Raw genomic sequence first — 24,673 nt, forward strand, 5'->3', positions numbered from 1 at the left:
TCTATAATAAAATGTTCTGAACTATTAAAATGGAAGTTTAAACATCTTATACTTGTCAGTAATACAGTGTAACATTGAAATTTTAAAATAATTTAATACAAATCAATATAATTTTAACATATACCTTTATATTTGTATCAGAAAGGAACAAGTCCATAGTATTATCAGGATATTGTAACAAAAAGCGCAATAGAGGCTCTCGGAAAGGTGAAGTTGGTCCAACTAGCAGAGCTCTCTCAGTCTGCAGGACAAGTGAACACAGCATGTCAATAAACCTTGGTCCAGCTGCAGGAATCTGATGGAAAATGTTGATTATTGTAGCAATTATACGTTCAGTTTCACCATTTTTTGATACACCTATAGATAAAGATAATTAAATGTATAAAATGAACAAATAGAATATAACTGCATAATAATAATAAAAATATACATACAGAGGGAGACAATTAATATTCCCTCATAACAGACAAAATAAATAACCTTTATTTTCGATTTGATTTTTTAGTTTAATTTTACTATCCGAGGTGGGGACTTTTGCACAACCCATCAGAGTTAGGTAAGTTTTTATACTTTCTTTATTCTATTATTTTATCTTTAACATTTTATCAGCTTTGTCTGTGATATTAGTTTTGGGTTTTATTTTACCTTCTTGGCTTGTTTTAGTAAATTTTTATTAAATGATTAATATTACGTTTACACCTTGTATAGTCTATTATTTTGGAGTTATATTACCCTTTTAATAATAACTACCGGGCGATGATAACGCCCAAGTGTTTTTCGCCCACAAACAACCAAAAAAAAAAATAAATAAATAAATAAATGTAATAACATTTTTACGATATATTCAGTATAATTTTATTATTATGAGTAGACGTAATGTTTCGAATCAAGAGTTTATAACTTTTCCAAAATAACAACTTTAACAAAAGTCGGATTGAGCCTTCATGAGGTGCACCTGGATATATACAGAACAAGTAGGAGAAATTTGTCTTAGGAACTGAACCTAAGCAAACTTCACAGCTTCATTTATCATCAAATCACACCTCACTAGATCACATCTAGAGTTGTAACTCAAGACCTATCCCACCACAGGTGACCCTTTCACAGTCAACTATGAAAGGTTTTTTAAGGAATACACCACCAGCTAATCCAAGCAACACCAGAGTTCAGAGAAGGCAGAATTTGGATACGGTGAGCTGCCACTTAGAAGTTAACATGCGATCAGAAGCACTGGAATACCCCAACACTAGACACTGAATACGAAAAATACAAAGTCCAAAATCAAACCAAAGCAATTCACCTACATTTCCACACAAATGTAAAATCGCTCATGCAGACTGGCAAACTAAAAATAATAAAAGGCCTAATGGACCACCACAAAATTCTTATCATGGGTCTGTAGGAAATAAGAATCATCGACCAGGATGCCATGGATCTCAAGGATATAGGCTCTAGAAAGGTACACCTGGAAAGAGAGGGATGATAAATGTCCCACAGTTTGGAACAGGCTTTTTAGTGAGCCTCAAAATAATACTCTATACAAGAATTCAAGTCACAATCCCCAAAAATATCTACACTCGCCCTAAAAGCATCTAATAAAATCAAAATTATAATAAACGCCTATGTGCCCACTAATAATAAAAATAACTCTCCAAAAGACCGTGAAGAAACACAAAAGTTCTGGAACCCACTCACCTGACCATAAATAACATCCCTAAAAACCATGTTAAACAATTAATTAGAGACTTCAATGGTCAACTAGACAGACAAAGAGGATAACGTGAAATCATCGGAAACTGACCTGCCCAAAAGAAAACAAACAAAAATGGACAGAGTCTTGTTGATCTCTGCAGAAACCAGAACTTAATCTCTCAAAATCCATGTATTTTAAGAGGAAATCTCAAAAACTTAAAATCTGGAAACATCCTGACTACACTAAAGGAGAATGGTAACTAGACCATGTCTTCATGGACAGACGCCACTACAAGGATATCTATAATATAAAAGTCCTCGGAGGAGTAAACACAGGCTCAGATCACTATGTAATCAAATTTGAAATTAAATTCACCCTGAAAAGAAAGTAACAAAACCAAGCCCCTAAAATTAAAAGAAGAATGGACCTACCCAACTAATCAAGAATGAAAATTACCAAAAAGCAACCTGATAAATATGAAGAACTAGTCAACAACCTTAAAGAAATCACAGAATTACTCTCCAATAAAATCCTGTAAAAAACATCAATGGTGGAATAGTGAATGTGATGAAACAGTGGAGAAAAGACATCAGGCATGGCCATTTCACCAGTCCCAAAAATCAAAAACATCCTTCCAAAATCTAGTAAAACAAAGCAAAGAAACCATCCGAACTCTAAGGAGAATAAAAAATCCGTTTCAGCATGCCGGAAGGTAGAGATAGATTTCACCAGTGCTAAGTAGGAGATAAAAAAGATTTCCATCTTAAAGTTAAGAAAAACTTTAAATTTACCTTTAAATTGGTTGAAGAACTACCTGACCCCAGGGCATTGAAGTTATTTAAAATCAAAAATACAAAAAAGAAAAACTAAATCACGTACAACTAATTTTTATATAGTTTCCTGAATTTATTTATTTATATTTATGAACATTATTCAGTGGAATGTTAGAGGTCTTCGGTCCCGCACTGAAGTTATTAGAGTACTGGCGCACGCAAATGATCCACTAATCATGTGCTTCCAAGAAACAGATCTTTTACAACAAGATCGAATAACACTCAGAGGGTATTTCTGTGAGAGAAACAACTATCTAGTAGACAGTAGAGAGAGTGGTGGAGTGGCTATTTTCATGAAGAATGAAGTGTCTGCTACAAGGATTCAACTAGCCACCCTCATTCCTGCTGTTGCAGTAAAGGTCTCTATCCCCTTCATATTGAATATCTGCAATTTTTATCTCTCACCGAACTCTGAAAATTCAGTGCTCTAGCAATCTCAAATCTCCTCACGCAAATACCATCCCCATCGTTAATAGTAGGAGACTTCAATGCTTACCATATTTCCTGGCCTCAACGTTCTGTTCTACTCGGGGAAATATGATAAACAGAGTGAGACAAGACTTAGACTTTTGTCTACTGAATGATGGATCACAAACATACATGTCTTTATCATCTAGTACTGTATCTAACATCGATCTCTCTGTATGCTCACTGAGTTTACTACTTCATCTTAATTGGTCTGTTTGTGATGACTTTCACGGCAGTGATCACAAACCAATTATTATTGGTTTCGCTGTTGACCGCAAGGTGAAAAGAAGGCCACAGAGATGGATTGTTGAAAAGGCGGATTGGAATGGATACCATAAAGCCTTCCAATCACAGTATGATGATGGTGCAGACATCCTTGACCAACTTTCCTCTTTTAAATCCATGAACTTGAGAATGCTAATCCCTCAAATATTGGGTAACCCTAGATGTTTACGCCGTTTGCGTAAAGTTGTTTTATTCCAATAAATTCAAGTTTTTGGTCAAGTCTTGTAGTTTACAGGCTTGGTAATTTTATTTTGCATTTTTGTAAAGCTTATCTACGTGTATTTTAAAATAGGTTGTTTGGGTTTGTTTTCGATATCATTTCTCTCAGTCTCCAGTTTGACTTACTGATTGCATCATCATATTGGTGTCAACATTTTTCATATCTCGCATTTATTGCTGTTTAATCTTAATATATATATATATATATATATATTATTCTTAAGTATTTTTATTCTCAACCAATTTCAATATTGTCATAGTTCCTAGAAGTCTATTTCTCTTTGTCTGCCCTGATGTCATTTCTTCAACTTGCGTATTTAGAATTTATTTTATCAATCTTACGTAATTCTTTAGAGGTCTGCTTGCTTGTAAATTATTTTTGTTATGTCTTCGTTCCCGAATTCTGCACGTTTTCTCTAATCGTTCTCATACTAACACTAAGACACTACTCTTGTTGTCAACACACAACACACTCTTCTGTCCATTGCTTTGTTCGCTTCCCCTACTTCTCACCACACCAGCTCTGTTCATTCTAGTTCTGACTTTTACGCTGTGCGGATCCTGGTCCTCCAGACTTGGAGGATCAGGCTTCGATGTTCTCTTTCGCTCGTATAATGTTAATACTTTCTTCGTCTTCATAAACGTTGCGGTATTTCTCTGTCAAAATATTCTCTAGTTTTTCGTAATTTCACAGTTTTCTATGTTCGTCTAGCCTCGTTTCAACCTTTACCTATTACCTTTACGTATTTCAATCTCAAGTTTAGTTTAAAAACCATTTATTCACGACAGGTGGCTTATATAAGGTTATGTCATGGTTCAGCTGCAACCTATTTTACGTGTTTAATTATTACAATTTGTTGTTATTGTAATTAAGTCTATAATTTAATCTTGTAACTTGTTAATCGCCAAGATTATTTCTTTTCTACTAATGAACTGTATTCATATTACTTCTCTTAAATTAACCTAAAGCAAATTACTCCTGATGTGCAGTTATGTTTTAGGACTTCTTTGTAATTTTATATTTTTAAGAAAGCTTGTTTACTAATATGAACTCTACTTATATGTTTACTTATTTCAATTTGATTATTGTAATTAACTTTTTTTGTACTAGAATGTTATTGTGGCCTTTTTTCTACACTAAACTAGAATTGCTAGTTTTAATTATTTAATGCTAAGTTTGATGACGTTCATAAATTAGAAAAGGCCAGTGCCAATTAAGATTTACTGTAATTTATTTTTCTAAGTTAATGACATTTGTTCATTGCTAATTTTTTCAATATTACAGCATATGTCAGTAAGGCAATAGTTTTCCAGCCATACTATGTTTATTGATGTTATGTTTTTCTAAGTTTATAATTGTAAATAAGTTGTTTTATGTTCTCTTGTTTTCAGGCTTTGTTAAATTGTAGATTTTCAAAACGTGTAATTAAAAAATGTATATTCATGTAATTTCTCATTTAATATTATTATTACTGATATGTTGATTTCAGTTGATATTTCTTATATAGCATTAAGTTATGTCAATTTCATAATTTATTTTTATTTTTTAAGGTTATGATTTTAACTTAAGTTCATTTGTTTTCTTTCCAATTAAAGTCCAATTTCTTTTGGCAAATATGAGCTGTGTTTTCTTTTATTTTTGTTAACGTTACCCAACACTAGATGTCCTTCCATTCCATGGTGGAATGATAATTGCCAAAAAGCTATTAGGGATTGACGACAGGCACTAAGCAAATTTAATTGTAGGCCTACAACTGAACATCTAAATTTATACTGTAGGGCTAGAGTGATAAGCCATAGAGTATTATTGGACGCCAAGAGGAAGTCATGGACGAAATACGTGAACACTGTCTCATGCACTACTCCCACGTCTACTGTGTGGAAAAAAATCAGTGCAATTTTCAGATCACCAAAACAATCTATTCTCGATCTTATTGATGAAGGAGAACTCCTTTCATCATCTTCAGCTGTGGCAAATACTTTAGCAAAATCTTTCCGTTTGGTGTCTCTCACTTCGTCATATAATAATGATTTTCAAAGGTACAAGATACAGAAAGAAGTATTATCGTTAAACATTGGTGATTTGGTTGGTGAATAAATGCCCCATTCGTATTTAAGGAATTGTCACATGCACTTAAAAACTCACATGACACTTCCCCTAGACCGGACAACTCGCCTTTGTATACTTTCACACCTTCCTAATTCGGCACTACAACATCTTTTGAATATTTACAATGGTTTGTTCTCCAAACAAGTCTTCCGGCTGGTCTGAAGCATTTATTATACCAGTTCTAAAACCTGATAAAGACAAAACCAACCCCTCAAGCTACCGCCCTATTTCTTTAACAAGTGTTTTGTGTAAAGTAATGGAGAGAATAGTAAACCGCAGGCATACATGGTACTTGGAGAGACATGGCTTTCTATCTCCAGAACAGTGTGGTTTCCGACAAGGACGATTTTCCATTGACCATTTAGTGTCAATGGAAACAGCCATACAAAATGCTTTCCTAAACCGCCAGCACCTCGTCGCTATCTTCTTTGACATAAAAAAGGTGTACGACACGGCCTAGTGACGTGGTATTCTCGTATCCTTGTATCCTTACACCCTTCTCGGACTGTTTATTTTCTTCTCGGAATTGTTGTATATATTTTATATTTTCATTTAGCATGTAACTTATAAATGTGGGAAAAAATTATATTCAAACATCTTCTCCGAGCTGACACTGATTTTGTCACTCTGCTAACTTCAGATTGCATGAAAGTTCATATCTGCATGCTTGGACCAGTTTCTTTAACTTCAGGTCACACTCCAGCTCCATTTAAAATGCACAGGATGCTGAGCAACCTAAATTAAGTGAATAAAAAGCATTTTTTCCACGAGTGCATTTCTAATATATAGCCTCAATCCTTCTTGAATTAAAAAGGATACTGAAGCGGTGTTAGTGGAGAATTCATCTAATCCGATTATGTATGAAATTCAAACTATTCAAATGAAAAGATAAAAAGGAAAATTAGTAATTTATTAAAAAACTCTTAGCACAGTTGGATCTATATTTTTTAGATGCTTCAATCTCTTTTGGCAGACCAGTAAAGTATGGTCAAAGTCCCATATGTTTTCGATTGAAAATAAATCAAGTAACGATGTGGGTTACTTGGTTGATTTAATTTTTTCTACAGGGATCCCATTTTAATACGAGACATACTGGTTTTATCCTACAATGAATTCTACAGAATGAATTTAGCAAGATACGTAAGGCTAATAAGAATACTACTTAAAAATAAGTTGTGATATATTTTGTTCATCACATCTCTTTCATTGAGATCTAGTAAATAAATGATTTGCAAAAAAACATTAGCTCAACATAAATATGTTTAAGCATAGAATTGTATGTAAAAAAATGTCTTATATTGAAATATAAAAGAAACTTCATGTAGTCGGAAAATGATCGAATGAAAGTTTAAGCTTGACAGAATGTTTTGATTTCATTTTTACAAAGAGTTGAAGATGGAATTACCCATAGAGTTCCATGTAAATAGTCATACTTGCTCCTAAATAATTTTTTTTTGTAAAAAAATAATCTCTGTTTTGCATGCATGGTTGTATGCATGAACAGTTTTCAATATAAATATTAAATAAATCATGAAAAATACTTAAACTTGATGGGATGTGTTTTATATATATATGCCTATATATAAAAATGTTGAGGCTCACAAATCTCCAAACTACTACATCAGTTTCATTGACATTTAGATATGCATGTCAAAATTTGATGTAAACTGGTTGAGTTATTCTTGACCAAACAGTTATCAGCTGATCTTGGTCGGACCCTTTCTGAAGTCTGAATATTTTTATAGTAGTTACTGTGGGGCTTTTATACACTCCAATAAAATAACAAGAATGTTAATCTAAAAACTGTTTTGCACATAAGATTACAATTTTAATCAGGATTCTTAAATACAATCATTTATATACACATTATTCTTACCTATTTAATAAGATGAATTTTAAGGTACAGAAGGTGTTAAAAAACTCTACTTTAAAGATTATAAAGGTAGTGTTGCCACCTCTGTTAAGTTGTCATATTTACCATAGGGGCCCCTTGATCTCATACAATTAATTATATTAGCAAGATGGAAGAAGGAAATACAATTTGAAACTTCAAGAAAGTAAATTTAAAAAAAAACTGAAAGTTATATTATAGCTTCACTTTTTCTGTTCACTGTTTCATTTTTCGGTTTACTTTAATTTTAATTGCTTAAATGTTTTTGTTAATTTGCATCCTGAGTGAGTAGATTAATAAATGTTTTACCAAAAGGGAAGGGGATTAAATTTTTTGGTTTTACAGATATTCTATAGCAAGTATGATAATGAAATGCAAATTAGGAAGACCATCAGTCTTATAAGATGATGATTTTCTGAGGATGTTTCCATGAAACTTTCAATTCTTACAAATAACATTGAAGAAAAAAATAGTAATTAATTTACAAGTTTATCAGTTACAAAACAAAAGACAGCTCAGGAATTATTTTATATTGATAAATTGTTGATAGCTAGTGCTGCTAATACAGAATGTAGAACTATTTACCCTTCTTAGTTGTTGATGATTTAATTCAGAAAAATTGTATAGTATCAATGAACTAACAATCATAAATTTAAATCACATGAAGGTTAAATTAAATTTAAATCAATGTTTATGCACAAAATATGAATATTTCTTATTAAACAGTACAGGGAAATATTTCTATAATATTGATTGATTCAAATATGAGTATAAAAAAGTATAATAATTTAAAGTAGAATTTAGTATCGTTTTTAATAAAAAAACTACTTCAAAGACTACTTTTATAAAACTTCAAAGACAGAAAAACATCAACGCAATGGGAGCTGTGCTGTCAGGTATCCTTTAAATTCAATCTTATTGATGTAATTTTTAATTAAATGTAATTTTTAAGTAAGGTGTAATTGTGTCAAGTTACCTTTTTGAGCTTGCATCATGTTTTCCAGAAGTTTTTCCAAAAACTGCAACAACTGTTTACAAAGTTTTTCCTTAAAGCTAGATGGGAACAACTGGACAAGATAAGAGAGACATCTAGCACTGCTAAGACTTAAATTACGGTAATCACCCAGTTCAGAAAGCAGAGGACGCATTACTTCAAGTACCTATAATATTTAATGATAAATAATAATTATAATAAAAACTATTAAAAAATTAAAAACATAAAAAACATTAACTATTATTACATTAAAATATAATTAATAAGATGTTACAGTACCAAGGCTACTAAAGATGTGCATTGTATAATTGACTTCTAGCATAGATAAAGAAGTACTTAGGGTACAGCAACCTGTCTCTGTTAACAAAGTTCTTGGTATAATGCAAAGCAGATAACAGGAAAAGGAGGTCCAGATAGTACTAGTTCATTCCATTATTAGCTTTCCATAACCCAGCAGAGATTTCAATCACCCTTCATTCCACTTATAACATTAGAAGGATTGCCTATAGTTTTCAAATTTATTGCACAGTTTATAGCATGTGTTAAAACTAAGACTGATTAGTTTTTCCTAATAATTTGAGTCATCATTGTATTTACAATATTGGTCAATTCACATTTAATATAATAGGAAGTGGAAATTGGGTGAAAAGTAATGAATTAACTTATGGTATAGCATGAGTATTGTATTGTGTACTACTTTTATTATCTCTTAACTCGAATCATTTATTACAGTAAAGTGATAAAACAGTATAATGCACCAGCTGAGACAGAGAGCCATCAATGCATAAGAATCTTTGATTTTCTTGTGATATATGAATAACTATAATAAATAGAAAATAAACATGTAATACATGACTTAAATGAAACAGTTTTTATAAACATTACAAGTTTTTAATTTTAAAATGAAAGTTAAAAAATTATAAATTGGATTTTCTGAAGTGAACAAACCAGAGAGGTTGCCTGAAAACCACATGTAACAAAATATCATAAATAGGAAAAAAAATAAAAGAATAATCTTTCAGAAAGGTGATGAAGAAATAGACATTAAAGTACAACAAATAATTATTTTTTTAAATAGAGCAAAGAAACAAAAATAACAAACAAGAAGGGGTAGTGTAAAGAACTGTACAAACAGAAACAAATCAAACAATTGGTGAAAACTCCATCACTGATAAAAAAAATAGACACAAAAAATGTGTAAAAACAAGAAAGTAATAATTTAAAAAAGTTCACTTCATCAAAAAAATATATTAATAAGCAATTATATATATAAGGAGTGATTAATAACTCTGAGGGATGTTTGATGATGCTTGGAGTATATTTTTGAGGTCATTCTTACCTGTTAGGTACATTCACAAAGTTTCAGTCAGATATATTCATAATTCTATTGTTGGCAATTGTTTGAATCAATTAAGTATTATGGTATGTGAAAAATAAATGAACCAGAATTTTGAATGGTGATTAAACATGGTTTTTTGAAAAAGAAAAACCACACAGGAAACTAAAGCCAAGCAGGGTAAACATTATGGTGAGTTTTCTAACAAAACTGATTACATACTGGATTCAACAATATTAAGACAATTTTTATACGAGCTCAAACAAGGAACAGTTAAAACAATGGGTTGCAGTCAGTACAGTTGCTCCAAAGAAGGCAAAAAACATTTCATCAGCAAGAAAGATGAGACCACTGTCTTTTGGGATACTCATGAGATAATCTTCATCAAATTTCTGGAGAGGAGTAAAATAATAACTTGGCAATATTAGGCATTTCTGCTAGATAATATAAATAAGAAAAAAAACAAACCATATTTGGTGAAAAATAACTTTTTTTCATACCAACACCTTTTCAAAGGCAATTTACCAGTCCATTTTCTGTGACAGCAAAATTATTCAAATTATACAACAAAATTCTTTTGCATAATCCTACTTCCCAGTCAGCATCTTTAAACTATTATCTGTTTCTAAATATTAAGAAATGGTTTGCTGAAGAGATTTACATGAAATGATGAAATTTTTGCCAAAAATCTGTCTATTTTGAAGACTAGTATTAATCAAACTATAACAAGGATGGGCTTAAAAAGTTGAACATGTTTGACTAAATGTACAGACTTGAAAGGAAATTATGTTGAAAAGTAAAAGATTTTTTCTGAAAAATTGTGTCTTCTTAGTTCTTGCACAATTTATCAAATAACTCTTGTAAAATTATACATACACAAATATATATTGAAGATTCAGACAAAAGTCTAACAGTTATCAGAAATTTACAAAGTTTATCAATTTTGGACATTTCCCAAAATACCATCAATTATGAGTGTTACTTTAGATATCTAACAGAATTTTATATAATGTGCATAATGAAAGAAAGTGCTCTCTCTATTAAGCAGCATTTATCCAAGAAACAAATTTATCCAGATGATCTGAGGAATCCATGTGATTGCCTATACAACTTAAATTTAATCTTACATTAAGTATATGTCATCAAAATGAGGCCTGTTTTGAATTTACTGCCTATGTACACAATATAAATAGATGATGTTTGTGTAGCTCAGTTATTTCAATCAAGAGTCAACTGTCAGCAACAAGAGTTTGGTAATATTGTTAGTTGTTTATATTTATTCATTTATAATTCATAATAATTCGAGTGCTACAATTTGTAATCATAGTGTGAAGTATGAGTAATCTGATCTTTGATGGCAAAAAGCAATTCTGCAGCTCAAATTCAAGCAAATTTATGAAATTTAAGAGCTGAATAATATGAATGATGGTCAAAGCCTTACTGAAGGGTGAATGAACGTTCACAATGAACAACATAGTACCTGGCCATCAATGATAACAGATGGTTGATTAAAAAAGTAGTAGAAAAAATTTGAGAAAACCAGCGCTTCACTGTGTCACAATTGTTTTTGAGGATTCCTGTTTAACACACACAACAAAAGAGTCTTTCTGCAATGCAATAATTTTTGCAGGGTTGTGAAAATAAAGGTGATTAATGGTTTGATCACACTGTTATCAAAGATGAAAAATGAATTTACTATTCGAACATCAAGACAAAGCAGCAGTTAATGCGATTTTAACATTCATAATCTCCTAGACTGAAGAAATTCAAACAAGAATGTTCAGTAAAGAAACCTCTATGGTTACAGTTTTTTGGTATAAAAAGGGTGTTTTACTTGTTGAATTTAGTGAAGGTGGAACTACTGTGAAGATGGATACATATTGCAAAATGTTATAAGCACTATAAAAATAAACAAAGTGGGATGCAATCCCATGGAAGATTTTTGCACGACAATGCCTGGCCACACATGGCAAACCAAATAGTGAGCCAACTGGAAAAATTTCATTGCAAAATCTTCAACCATCCACCCTATAATCCTGACTTAGCTTCCAGTGATAATTCTTTGTTCTTCATCTTAATCAGCGGCGTGCATCACAAAGGTTTGACAATGACAACTAAATTGAAAAATGGCGTTATTCTGTGTGATTTAAGTCACTGAGGTAAAATTTCTGAGGGAATGAAGATACTAGTGAAATGCTATGAAAAATGTGTTGAAGTTTAAGATGTCTATGTAGAAAAGTAGTAAATAAATGTTGTTTTTATGAGTAAGTAATAAAGTTTGTTCATATTTTTCAGTTTTATTTTTTATTTCAAAATGGACTTTACTTTAAAAATACATCTCATACTTAGATAAAAAGTATGTTTGCATTGTAACTTTTTTTCAATCAGTGTAATTAACACTGATGTATTAATACTAATGCTATGAAATTTATCAGTACAACGTGTAATGTATGCAATTAGGCCAATACAAAATTATTCAGAAAAAATATCTCGGCTTTAAGAAGACATTAGGATTGAGTCTGAAATTACAATCTAAAACTATATACCATATGAAAATCTGTTTGACAAATTTTTTAAAATACAATCAACTGACATTCAATAAGAATTAGATGAACCAAAAATGAATATTTCAAAAGTAATGACTTGGTTTCTAAAGTCCTGCTTCAGAATAATAAATATCAATTTAATGTGAAATATGGAAGAAAAATATCATGTTACAGAAAACTGTTATTTTAAAAAATATATTAAAATCAATAAATTTTAAATATAATTTAAAAGTTTCCCTGTAGAGAGGCATTGGGACCATCCAGAAGCGGAAGGTTCGGATGTCTTGAGGACGCACGGAAGACCCTGATGGGGGCCGAATGATATGGCCAAGCTAGGGTGGGGCAATCTGCTTCCACGTCACTACGGGTGTAACTTGAGGTAATGCCGCTACGTGATGCCAGTTACCCCTGGGGTGGTTAATAAGGAAAATCAAAATATAATTTAAAAGATGTTTTAGAGAAATCTTTCTAAGATAACAACATAAAAGCATAACATATTACAAAAAAGCATAATATATTACAAAAAGTTAATATATTATAGCATAATATATTAAAAAAAAATAAAGTTATTATCATTACAGTAAAAATCTTTTCAGTTTCTTTATATATTTTTAGTTTGAGGCACTATATCAGTATAACACCATGCACAATATTGTTAATATTGTGCATAATTTTTTTTTTTTTATTTCGGAATGCTATAGAGCACAAATTTGCCATTGGTAAAGACAAGAAAAAAGCAAAAAAATTAAATTTTTTACATATCTTCTGGTTGCGGATTACCATTAAAGTTAGAAAAAAATGAGTAAAAACCATAAATCTATCATAAAGTGCATTACTGCTGTGATGGATGTGCCAAAGAAGTTAGGCGTAGGTGTAATACTAGAAAGGATTTCGAATGACCTATATTTGGCCACCCGTGAGACTTGTTTAATAACAAGCTACCAACACATGAGGATGTTCTCCAGTACTGCTTTCAAGAGAGATTTAACTTGGCTGTTGAAACAAACAACAAGAGCACGCCCTTTTGAAAAGTAGCCTTAACAGTTGCACACAAAATTAAATGTTTGTATGACAAAGCTTCCATCCCAACTGTGACGGAATACATAGTGGTCCACTTATTAAAGCTTACTATGAATCATATTGTAAGTTCAGAAAATCATAGAGTTGTGACAGAAACAAACCAACATTCAAACTGAGACTTGACGAAAGGTTCCTTTATTTTTCACATTGCTACATGTAAATGTTTAATTATTGCTAACGACTATACTTGCAAGAGAACTCCAGATGCACGTGTATGTCCAATAAGTATTAACTGCATAAGTGAAAAAGAAAAAAAAATTCCTGCCCTGGAGTTACGATTTATGTACTTGCAGAGAAAATACAGCATTGGGAAAATTGGGTCTTTGGATATCAAAGAAACATAAAGAATTACTGATAGAAACAAGTGGATATTATGAAAGAAAATGATCTGAAGTCTCAGACTTATGCAAAAAGATGAAGTACACACAGAGGTTTGTGATTCAGAAATTTCTGACAACAGTGACCAAAAATTTGTACCACAACCTTCAACTTCATCGGGTAAACTGCAGTGGCAGATGGGAGTTTCATTAAAAACTACAGCTGTAACTAGTGACCATTACAGCGTGTCTGAACGTGCAACTGCTGCCATTGCTTCAAGTGTATTGCAGGATTACCGAATCAGATACTTCCCATGGTGTAGACAAGAGTAAAGTCCGAAGAGAAAAATGTAGCCTGTGGGCCAATCTTTGCAGATTGGCTCACATTATTTTTATATGGCCTCTAGTTCAACAGGAGAAAGGATAGTATATTGTTTATTGAAAAAGCTGGTGAAAAACATTTTCACAGAACTTCTATGGAATAACATTATTCTTTAATCTATGAGCCTTGGTCAATTTACATAGGACACACTTCTCCCTCTATGATCTCAGCAATTGACATAGCCAACAGTATTACTTCCTATCTTTCAGAAAATGGCTTATCACTTAAGATATTAGAAGTGAATGGGTGTGACAAAACTGTTACCAACACTGGTTGGAAAAGTGGTGGAATTCGTCAAATTGAGTTGCATGTGGGAAGACCTCTGCAATGGAGTATTTGTCTTCTTCAGTTTAATGAACTTCCATTCCGCCATCTTTTCCACCACTTAGATGGTATGATAACAGGCCCAATAGGTTATTCAGGGCCAATTGGAAAAGATCTACCCGAGTGTGAAAAGACACCGGTAACTGAATTTGAACCTATCGATTGTGTGATTCCTGAAATAGATAGGTAGTTACTCAGCAGACCAATTATATTTACTAGACATATCAAAAATCATCCAATCAGGGCATTGTTCTGAAGGTTTTTCAATTCATGACCCTGGCCCTATGTCACACTCTAGATGGCTCGCTACTGTTAACAGAGTTTTGAACCTATATATTAGTGTAAAGAATCCTGTAAATATGAGGTAAACTGTCACCTTTAATTTAGTCATATATACCTATGTGGTTTACCATTAAGGTAAGCTAGGATTTCACTGACAGTCCAAAACATGTTTATCAGACCATTCAAAAACAGTATTTATCAGAAGAGCTGCTTTAAACCCCATTATAGAATGAAATGCTTACTTTACCTCTGAAAATTTACTTTTGGCGATGGTCACTGAAGATAGAAACCATATTTGAGAGCTTGGGTACAGATGAATCTTGAAGGCAAGGCAAGCAGGTTCTGAAGGAGATCCTATTAGACCCTTTAAGTCACCAAAGCTAAACTTTAAAGCTAAAGACTACACTGAAGTTATAAAATGGGATACTTGTAGTCTGACTCCACCTCCTTTGTTATGAGAACTGACTAATGACAAAATAAAACAGTATGGAAGCAGACGTCAAGCATGTTATGGATATCGAAAAATTCCCATGTCATATGCAAGCTGTCAAAAGATGCATTAAGCTAGTAACAGAAGCTTCCAGTAAAGTCTGTGGACACAGTGCTAGAGACGGTTTCATCAGAGATACATTACTGTCAAGATCAGCCATGCCTATCTTTTTGCACAAATCAGAATATAAAGCCTTAGTGATGGAAAAAATTAGTAACATTTCAAACTAAGGAGTAAAAGTGAAAAAGTGTAGGGAACAAACTATAAAACTCTGAAAAATTGTAAATAATACACCCTAATCATTAGGTGGTTGGTTGGATAGGTGGATTTAGGTGGTTGGTTGGTGGAACTCAAAGTGCAGCCACCTCCACAAGGTGAGTTCTGGATTATTTTGTAAAAAAAAATGAGCGAAGAGCTGCACACAGAATGTAATTTGAAAAATAACGCAATGTTAATTATTGGAACTCTATTTCATTCAGCTGCGTAACCAAAAACAATTAAAATAATAGTGTTACTGAAGGAGGTTTATGTTCTTAGCACTTTTACAACTGTATATACAGATATACCACTTTTATATTATCTATTTTAAAATCATATATAAAGTTCACACAAAGAAGTGCGACTAGGACTAAGGCCAATGCAGCTTAGTCACTTTTTAATGCAGCTGCATGACCAGTTAGTATTAAAATATGAGGATTGTTTTACTACGCTTGTTTTCTAGCAGGTACAGGAATATAACTGTAGCGTCTCTACTGGATTTGTTATAAAAACGTAATAAAATGTAAAACTGAAATTTTGCTAAAATCACCAATTCATTGATGGCGATGAGTGACCAAAAGATATATATATAATTTATATAACAATATATATAATTTATATATATATATAAGTTATTTCAACATACTTGGAGAAATGTTTATGCCATATAGGACTATAGTCATACCATTCTTCCATACTTACAAAAAATATTGGAAATTTATGGTTTTTACTGGTTTTTTGAAACTCAAACAACGGCAATGTGCAACTGGAAGGTATGTAAAAAATTAAAATTTTTTTTTATTATTTTTTCTTGTCAATACCAATGGCAACTTTGTGCTCTATAGCATTCTAACATAAAAAAAAAAATTTGAACTACCCTACTGGTCAAGCATGACATTTCACACATGCTATACAAAAAATTGTTATATCATCTATTATACTAATTGCTATTTGGTATCAAGCCTGTAGGTGCTGTATGAATAAAAAATAAATAGTTTTTAAAGGAAATTAGAAATGCAGAAACATAACCTATTAATTACTGATTTCATATCTGGAGTAAAACTTTACTTGAACATGAACATAATTATACTTAGAAAATATACCTATTTGGCTACATTATGGTTACATTGGGTGGAAGTTTTAAGCACATAAAAGTTTTGGTATCTTGCACCATAAAACCATTAGGATTTTATCAGTAAATTACGTATCATTTTATAAGCAGTAATACAGTGAATAATTCCAGCAGAAGGTTATAATATGCATACATTAAAAAATTGAATGTAATTAATATTCATACCAATATTTTAACCACTTTATTCTTTTTTTTTAATTTTATGCATATTATCCATACAATCACATTTTGTATACTTGTCTCCATTCCTTACATTAACTTTTCTGGCTGAAGAGAAAATACATTAAAAATCTTTATTTAATTTATTTTATACCATCATTTCACACACAATCAATAATTTTGGGATGGATAATCTATAAACTTGGAAGATAAGAGTAAATTACTCTTCAGTAGATGCTCTTTTCCTTAATAAATAATGAATGGCCTGCTTAGGCATTTTCATAAAAAAGAAGAAATTAAACATGACCACTTTTTTTTTGTTGGTAGACAGTTCAGTTTTGCAAAAATTATGCTTGCTCATTACACAATTTATTTTTGTGCTGCCAACTACTGACTGTTTTTATTAATAACTATGGTCAGGGCTCTGATTACTTAACTGTGTAGCCAGGAGGCTCCTCCTCTGGACAGATTATATTGCATTATATTTCTCTATGACAGCAGAAATGTAATGAAATAAAATGACTAATTCTTTATTCATTAATGGATAACTTTAATATTTTAACCCCCAAGGGGGGTCGGCCTCAATCTATGACTTAAAAAAATTCCCTCGGATAATAGGAATGTATCCTGATAATTTGAAAGCAATCAGTTACGTAGTTATTGAGTTATTACGGCAAACACAAAACAAAGATTGTCTTTCATTTATATATATAACAATATGTTATATATAAAACCAAAATTTTGTATGTTTGTTTTTGCATCATGTGAGAACCAACCAACAGATTGCTTTTAAATTTGCAGGATATATTCATGTTATCACATGGAAGGTTTTAAGCCATAAACCAAGGTCCTAGCATCCTTGGGGGATGAAGTTGTCAATTAAAGATATTCATTAAAGAAAAGAAAAGATTAATCCTTTTACTTCTTTCTTTATTATATTTCTGTCAACATGGTAACAAAAATAAGTTATGAATTTTTTGTCATGAAAGAGTACAAACACCTTAATTACTACTATTCTGTCTTTTGTAATTTAGTTTCTTTTTCAGGTTTCTATAAAGCCTAAATATTTTATTATTTATCAATATTATTCTCATAACCATAAGGGTAATGAACACTGTAGGGGTCCAGGGGGGCTGAGCTATCAATCTAGGCAGGAATGGCAACTGACACAAGCTCTGTGGGAATGGCAAGTGAAATGAGTTCTGCAGTGCCCCTGAATCAGCTCTGGGGTTAATCTGGGCCCCAGGGGTTATGGTCAGGCAAGCAAAGCGAGCCCCAACCAACTAGTAATTACACCGATAAACATAATTATTGTTTCCTAACATGCAATATATGATTTTAATCAGTTTTTTAATGCTGAAAACAAATATGAACTCGGAATCTTTCTTACACCCACCGTTATTGAAAAATTTTTTAATTTTAATTAAAGAATTTTTTTTAATTTTTCAACGTACAGTTAGCATTTTAAGCTCCTGTATTGTATTTTGTTGGCTCATTTTTTTATTGTTTAACTTTGTTAACATAATTTGTAAGCTATAAATAAACAACACTAAACAAAGAATTAAATCATATCATAGTCACATATTATGACATCATATCTAATACTGAAGAGTGAGCCATCATGGCCAAGATTATTCATGTCTGTGCAGGTCCAAACATGTAGCTGAAAACACAGCTGTGTTGTTTGTATTAAGCACTGGATGTAGGAATGAATTAATATTGTTCAGTCTTATTGCTGTCTTAAGTTTTTTAACAGTGCAGTGTCATAATGCCTCGAAATTGTGTAAATGATGTGGAAGCCTTTTGTTATGTATGAGGTGAGTTTACCATAAAATCAAATAGGAAAAAACATTACTCTTTAATTAACAAAGCATACAATTTGTACCTTCAGTGTAAAATTGGTGATAGGTTCCTCATATAGTATCCACTACTTGTTCTACATATTTAAGAGGATGGCTGAAAGGTACACAGAAGTCTTTGCCATTTTGTATACCTATGTTTTGGCGTGAACCAAAGGATCATGAAACTGATTGTTACTTTTGTTTAACAAGTGTGTCTCGAATTTCTAAAAAATCTAAACATACTGTAAAATATCCTTCATTGCAATCTGCAATCAGGCCTGTACCTCACAGTGACATTATACTAGTTCCTGAGCCACCTGTGAATGCATGTTTTGAAAGCAGTGATGAAGAATCAGGCAGTACTGAAGAAGACAAAAATGATTTTGATTCTGAATTATCTTCCAGTAAGCCACATCTTATATCACAAGGTGAATTAAATGACGGTTAGTGATTTAAATTTATCAAAAAATCAAGCTGAACTGTTAGGATCAAGACTGCAAGGTTGGAATTTACTTTAAAAAAAAGATTTGGTCTTCTGAAGCCGACAAAAAGAACTTTCTCAGTACTTTATTGATGAAAATAATCTGGTTTATTGCACAAATATTGATGAGCTTATATTGCACTTAGGACAAGTTCATAAACCTGAGAATGGTGCCTTTTCATAGATTCGTCCAAGTATAGTTTAAAAGTGGTTCTACTACACAACGGTAACAAACATCCTTTGATACCAATCACTTATGGTATTAATTTGAAAGACATACGATGTGATGAAAGACGTACTTGAAAAAATAAATTTTAAAAAACACAACTGGAACATATGTGGTGATTTGAAAGTTATAGCTATTTTGTTAGGCATACAGTTAGGCTATACTAAGTACATGTGTTTTCTTTGCAAATGGGACAACCGAACAAGGGATAAACATTATGTTACCAAAGAGTGAAAGAAACGAGACAACTTAACTCCAAATGGGAAAAATATTATTCATGAACCCTTAGTTGAACCCAAAAAAAATATTTTTACCACCTCTCATTATCAAGCTAAGTCTAATGAAACATTTTGTAAAGGCAATGAAGGATAGGCCTGAATTTTTGTACATCAGGCAGAATTTCCAAATGGAAGTGAAAGAAAAGTTAAAGAAGGAATATTTTTTGGTTCTCAGATAAGAGAGTTGGTCAAAGGTGATGTATTTAACTAGATGTTAAATAATGTAGAGCAGCTTGGGCTTCGTTTAAAGACGTTTGCAAAACTTTTCTCGGCAAACAAAAATCCAACAATACCACGATAACGTTAATCAACTTCTTACTTCATACAGAGCTGTGGGATGTAATATATCTTTGAAAATACATTTCCTCCACTTACATCTGGATTTTTTTCTGGACAACCTCAGTGATGAACATGCTGAATGTTTCCACCATGATATTTAAATGATAGAAAGCCGCTATAAAGGGAAATGGAATACTAACATGCTGGTCGATTACTGTTGGAGATTAATTTGGGATGTGCCTGAGGCTATTTATAAAAGAAAAGCCCATTCTAACACTGGTATGGCCATACAAAATTATAAACTTTACAGATTTTAAATATACTTTACCTTAATTTTTTTTAAAGGGTAATTTATTTAAAACTAAGGGCGATAGAAAAATTGTATTTACAGATCTGTAATGTACACAAAAAAGCAATTTCAGAAATGATATCACACTTACAGAAATATTTAAAAAAAATATTTTTTGTCTATCAGTGTTATTTAGAATAATTATTATATAATCTTCGGTTACTGTATTAATTTTAACATCATGATAACATTAAACCTTATGCTCAGCACTTTTTTAATTAAAAAAAAAAAATAAGGGTTTTGCAGTGAAATTTTATTTTATACCTTAGTCATATCCACATTTGAACCAGAAACAAAGGTTTTCATGCATTCAAAGGCAGCTTCTTGAAGTTCTGGATCTGGTCTCTCAAGTGCCTTGTACAAGGTTGGAAAAATTTTATCAGTACAGCCAGGTACATAATGGCAAGCTGCCAGAGCTCTCATAGCAGCTTTCCTCAGTGGTGTAAGACTACCAATATTTTTGTAACAAGGAAGTTTCAACAAAGCTGCATCTTGTGCATCACACAATGAGATCACTTCTCTAAAGAACACATCATGGTCATATGCAGTCAAATCTGTAAAATAAAAGACACAGATGTTCATTAGGGTACTGAATTTAGATCGATTTAAAGTAAATAAAGTTTAAATTAAATTCTTTACTTTCTCTAATTATTATAAAACCTTGTTGATAAACCTGAAACAAAATTGATGATTAATGCAGCCTGGACAATACAGAAACAGAATAAAAATTCACCAAGTGGGAAAGGCTGATTTTTTTGTAGCAGACCCAAAAAATCCATTTCTTATCAAAATCTTCTTTCTTCAAACAGGGATTTTTGAGTGACTGTTTTCATCAGAATCATCTAGCTCTTCAATTTTAACTTTATGATTATTCATTCTTCAACCCTGTTCTTCCAAATCCCTATTCTTCAACAATGCTGAAGAATGCTTTACAAGGAATCTTGGAGTTGTTTCAGCATTCTGTAAACAATCATAAACGGAAGGGAGGTGCTTGGGATTTTTATGTCTCTGAATGTATGTAAGCATCCAGCACCAGCTTCTCTCCAGAACAATTGAATGGTACATCAGGGTGCTAAAATGACACCAGCAGAATCAATATCACCCCTTCAGTTTTGGATAGGAATGTATAATTACTTCTAGCTAACTAACTGGGTTCAGTCCTATAGAAAAATTGACCCATCAGTGCTCTCAGATGTGAGAATCAAATCAGCAAGAAAATGTCAACCAAGATTAAAATTAAAAATTAAAATGTCAACCAAGATTACATATAAAACAGCATGAAAACAAAGCCATAGCTTCAAAACAAAATGACCACAACGGGAAGTAAAATCTATCTAGCTACAATATCTATCCAAAACTTAAATGGACATATGACAGCCCCAATAAAGGGTTATTGCTGGGTGATTCTTTTTTGGTGTAGCTTTTCCCTAGCTCGAAGTGGTGATTGTTCTATATCCATCAAGCTGGCATGGGTACAAATCACCCATAGATGCATAACCACATTTTCCCCAAGCACAATCCAGGTGCCTCAGTCAAACTTCATCTTAATTCTTGAGTCATAGGTATTTGTGCTCATATATGTTGCTTCAAGTATGACCTTTACCTGAAGTAAATTCTCTACTTCAGTGTGTTCTGCTTTTCTCATATCTGAAGACACTCTATGTGATGTAAAGGTCAACAGGATCTTTTGTGTATTATTTTCACTGACAGGACAGGGCCCAACAGGTGTTGGGCAAGCGCAACAATGAGAATGGTTTTCTTAGTTCCATTATTGCTCAATGATATTGTTTTTGAAAGTATTCTTATAGACAGAAATCCCCAGAAACTTACATATCTCAGGGCTGATTAGGGGAGTATTTTACTTCCTGCAGTAATAGAATAATTAAAATAACAAAGTAAAACAAATAACCAATATCATACCTATAGTAAAGAGTCGTGGAGTAAGAGAAGTACAAAATGTATGCCCTTCCAGAAGTCCAATCTGAGCACTTGCAGTCTGATGACGAGGAAGATGTTTTTTTGGTGGAATCATGTCAACAAGGACTTCTTTATGGGGTTCCATGACCTCAGTCACTGATTTACCTTGAGCCTCAGCAAACACTTTCAATAAATGTACAGACTGAAATAAGAAAATTACAATTCTACACATTTCATTTATCATAAAAATAAAAGGGGAACTTTATTTTCAAAAATAGATTAAAACAAATACTGAACTACTTATTTAAAAACTTAGAAAAATTTTGACCAGAAAGAGTGTCAAAAATTGTTCCGCATCAATTTGTTGCGGAACAATCAGGGTTGCATGCAGTTTACTGTCTAGCCTGACACCCTGAAATTAACTATCTTCTATGGCTGAAAATTTATTACATCAGATGCTGACACTAAGACGTTGGTGTTCAATGAACATCAAGCATTCTTATAGCATTCTGTATAAGCTTGCCTATTCTACCCAGTTGCAAGTGAGGTTTTCTTTCCTGAAGACCAACCATTGATTTATCGTCAGTTGATAAAAAAAAGGTAAAAGATAATTCAAATATGTGTTTGTAGTTGTGAGAAGTATATTTGCTTTAATCTACACTTTTCTCCTACATTTTAACAAAATAGAACACAGTGTTATGTTAGTATCTGTAACTGATATACATACTTTTTTCAGTACTTCATCCTGATTGTGTGAACTATTTTACAAGTACAAACTTTAATAAGACTTGAAACTTTTAAAGTTTTTTCTTATAATTAGTGTAGAATTTTCTGCTTAATTTAAACAGATAAGAAGGTTGTCTTCAACATAATTGCTTTTATTACTTCATTTTATAGTGTTTTTACAAGTGGTATAGCTTTTATAATGGTATTTAATAATTCCAAATATTATTCAATATGCACATTTTGAAATGTAGATAATTCATTATTTTTTTAATAGAAAACTCATATTAATGAATTAATGTATGACAATGAAAATTGCGAAGTAATTACTGAGGGGATGAGGAAGACCACAGCTAGATCTATTGTAAAAAGATGATTTTACTCAATCAATAACATTTTGGTGTTGAAAAAAAAAAACCTTTGCAAAAAGGCAAAAAAAGGGTAATTTGTTGAGTAAAAGTTCAGCTCTAATTGAATATTATTAACTGCTGCTAAAAATTAAATAATTCTGAACTATTATATTTATTACAACATATTTTTATAATAAATTATGATTATTATTAGACATAAACATGAAAAATCATTATTATAAAATACAAGTAGTAAAGTAATTTTTTAAAAAATTACCTGCTCCCTCAGAAGATCAGTTGGACTAGTTATTTGGCGTATGAGTTCATATGTGACTTCAGTCAATGCCTTTTTCTGAACTGTAGCCAATTCTGTATTTTCAGGATCTACTGGCCGACATAACTGCATCATGTTTTCAAGATTACTTTTTGCTTTATCTATAGCACCACTAGACACCTACATTAAACCATATTTAAAAAAGTGATGAACATTGTTAAATAAAACATTAAACAATCATAAACAAGAGGGTGTACAGAATATATATCAATCATATATATTGTAAGAAGACCGGTATAGAGGGCCTGAGTAACAGATTCCTACCAATTATTATGAAAGTAGTAGAAAATATAATAATGGGAGAATCCAGAAAGGGACAATAAAAGAAACGCTTTTATTAAAGCTAACAGGTCCGTTTAATAATTGTCTTTTGTTACACTGCCCACTGACACATAATTAACACCGGTTATACGGTGAGAAGAGACCAGGTTTGGAATTCATGGGAACAAAAGCCTTGGTCGTCTGTTCTCATGCTTTGAGTTGGGTCTCATCCAGCAGGTACAGGCTAGAAGTATAAATACTACAGGGTAAACCATTTAGAAATCAGTTCTATCCAGCAAGAGTTATCAGTTCCTCAAGGGGAGGCTGCGAGTTGTGCAAGAGGTAAGTCTGTGAGACGTTACAATGTCAGTTCCATGAGGAGAGGCTGTGAGATGGCAGTTGTGTGAGTTTGGTGGAGTTCTGCGAACCAGTCCAGCAAGACATTATGACGTCAGTCTAGTGAGGAGAGTCTGCAGAGTGAGACTGCGAGATGTCAGTCAGTGACAGCATTCGGCAAGGAGGACAGTGAAAGAACGAATTTCCACTGCAAGCGCAAGTTTGATACAACTGAGGTGACACGAGTAATTCCAGTAAACAAGAAATATTATCATTGAGTTACTGTAACACTATAAATGAAAGAAATAATGTACTGAATTTTCAATTATAAACTGTTAGGGTAGTTCTATTTGTGAACAGCAACGGTATTTACAAGTGAACTTTAAATAATTGTTTGTTAATACAAGACTAACAGTTTCTTTTGTAAATGGGTCTGAATTCTAGTTTTTTAATTATATACCTGGAATAAATTCCAAACGATTATTTATTTTAAACTCTG

The 24,673-nt window shown here is 32.1% G+C and overlaps 1 protein-coding gene across 2 annotated transcripts in view; it reads right to left on the reverse strand.

Annotated features, from left to right (window-relative positions):
* Nipped-A (Transcription-associated protein Nipped-A) overlaps window positions 1–24,673 on the reverse strand; it is a 375,844-nt gene that overhangs the window by 222,611 nt on the left and 128,560 nt on the right. For both annotated transcript variants that reach the window (XM_075378320.1, XM_075378311.1), the window contains 5 exons: window positions 23,521–23,697; window positions 22,174–22,372; window positions 20,518–20,807; window positions 8,476–8,659; window positions 125–357 (listed from right to left, as the gene is read on the reverse strand). In XM_075378320.1, coding sequence (XP_075234435.1) covers window positions 125–357; window positions 8,476–8,659; window positions 20,518–20,807; window positions 22,174–22,372; window positions 23,521–23,697 — 1,083 coding nt within the window. The remainder of the gene's footprint in view (window positions 1–124; window positions 358–8,475; window positions 8,660–20,517; window positions 20,808–22,173; window positions 22,373–23,520; window positions 23,698–24,673) is intronic.

The sequence above is a fragment of the Lycorma delicatula genome, chromosome 1 (genome assembly GCF_047948215.1).
Source record: "Lycorma delicatula isolate Av1 chromosome 1, ASM4794821v1, whole genome shotgun sequence".
Taxonomy (NCBI): Eukaryota; Metazoa; Arthropoda; class Insecta; order Hemiptera; family Fulgoridae; genus Lycorma; species Lycorma delicatula.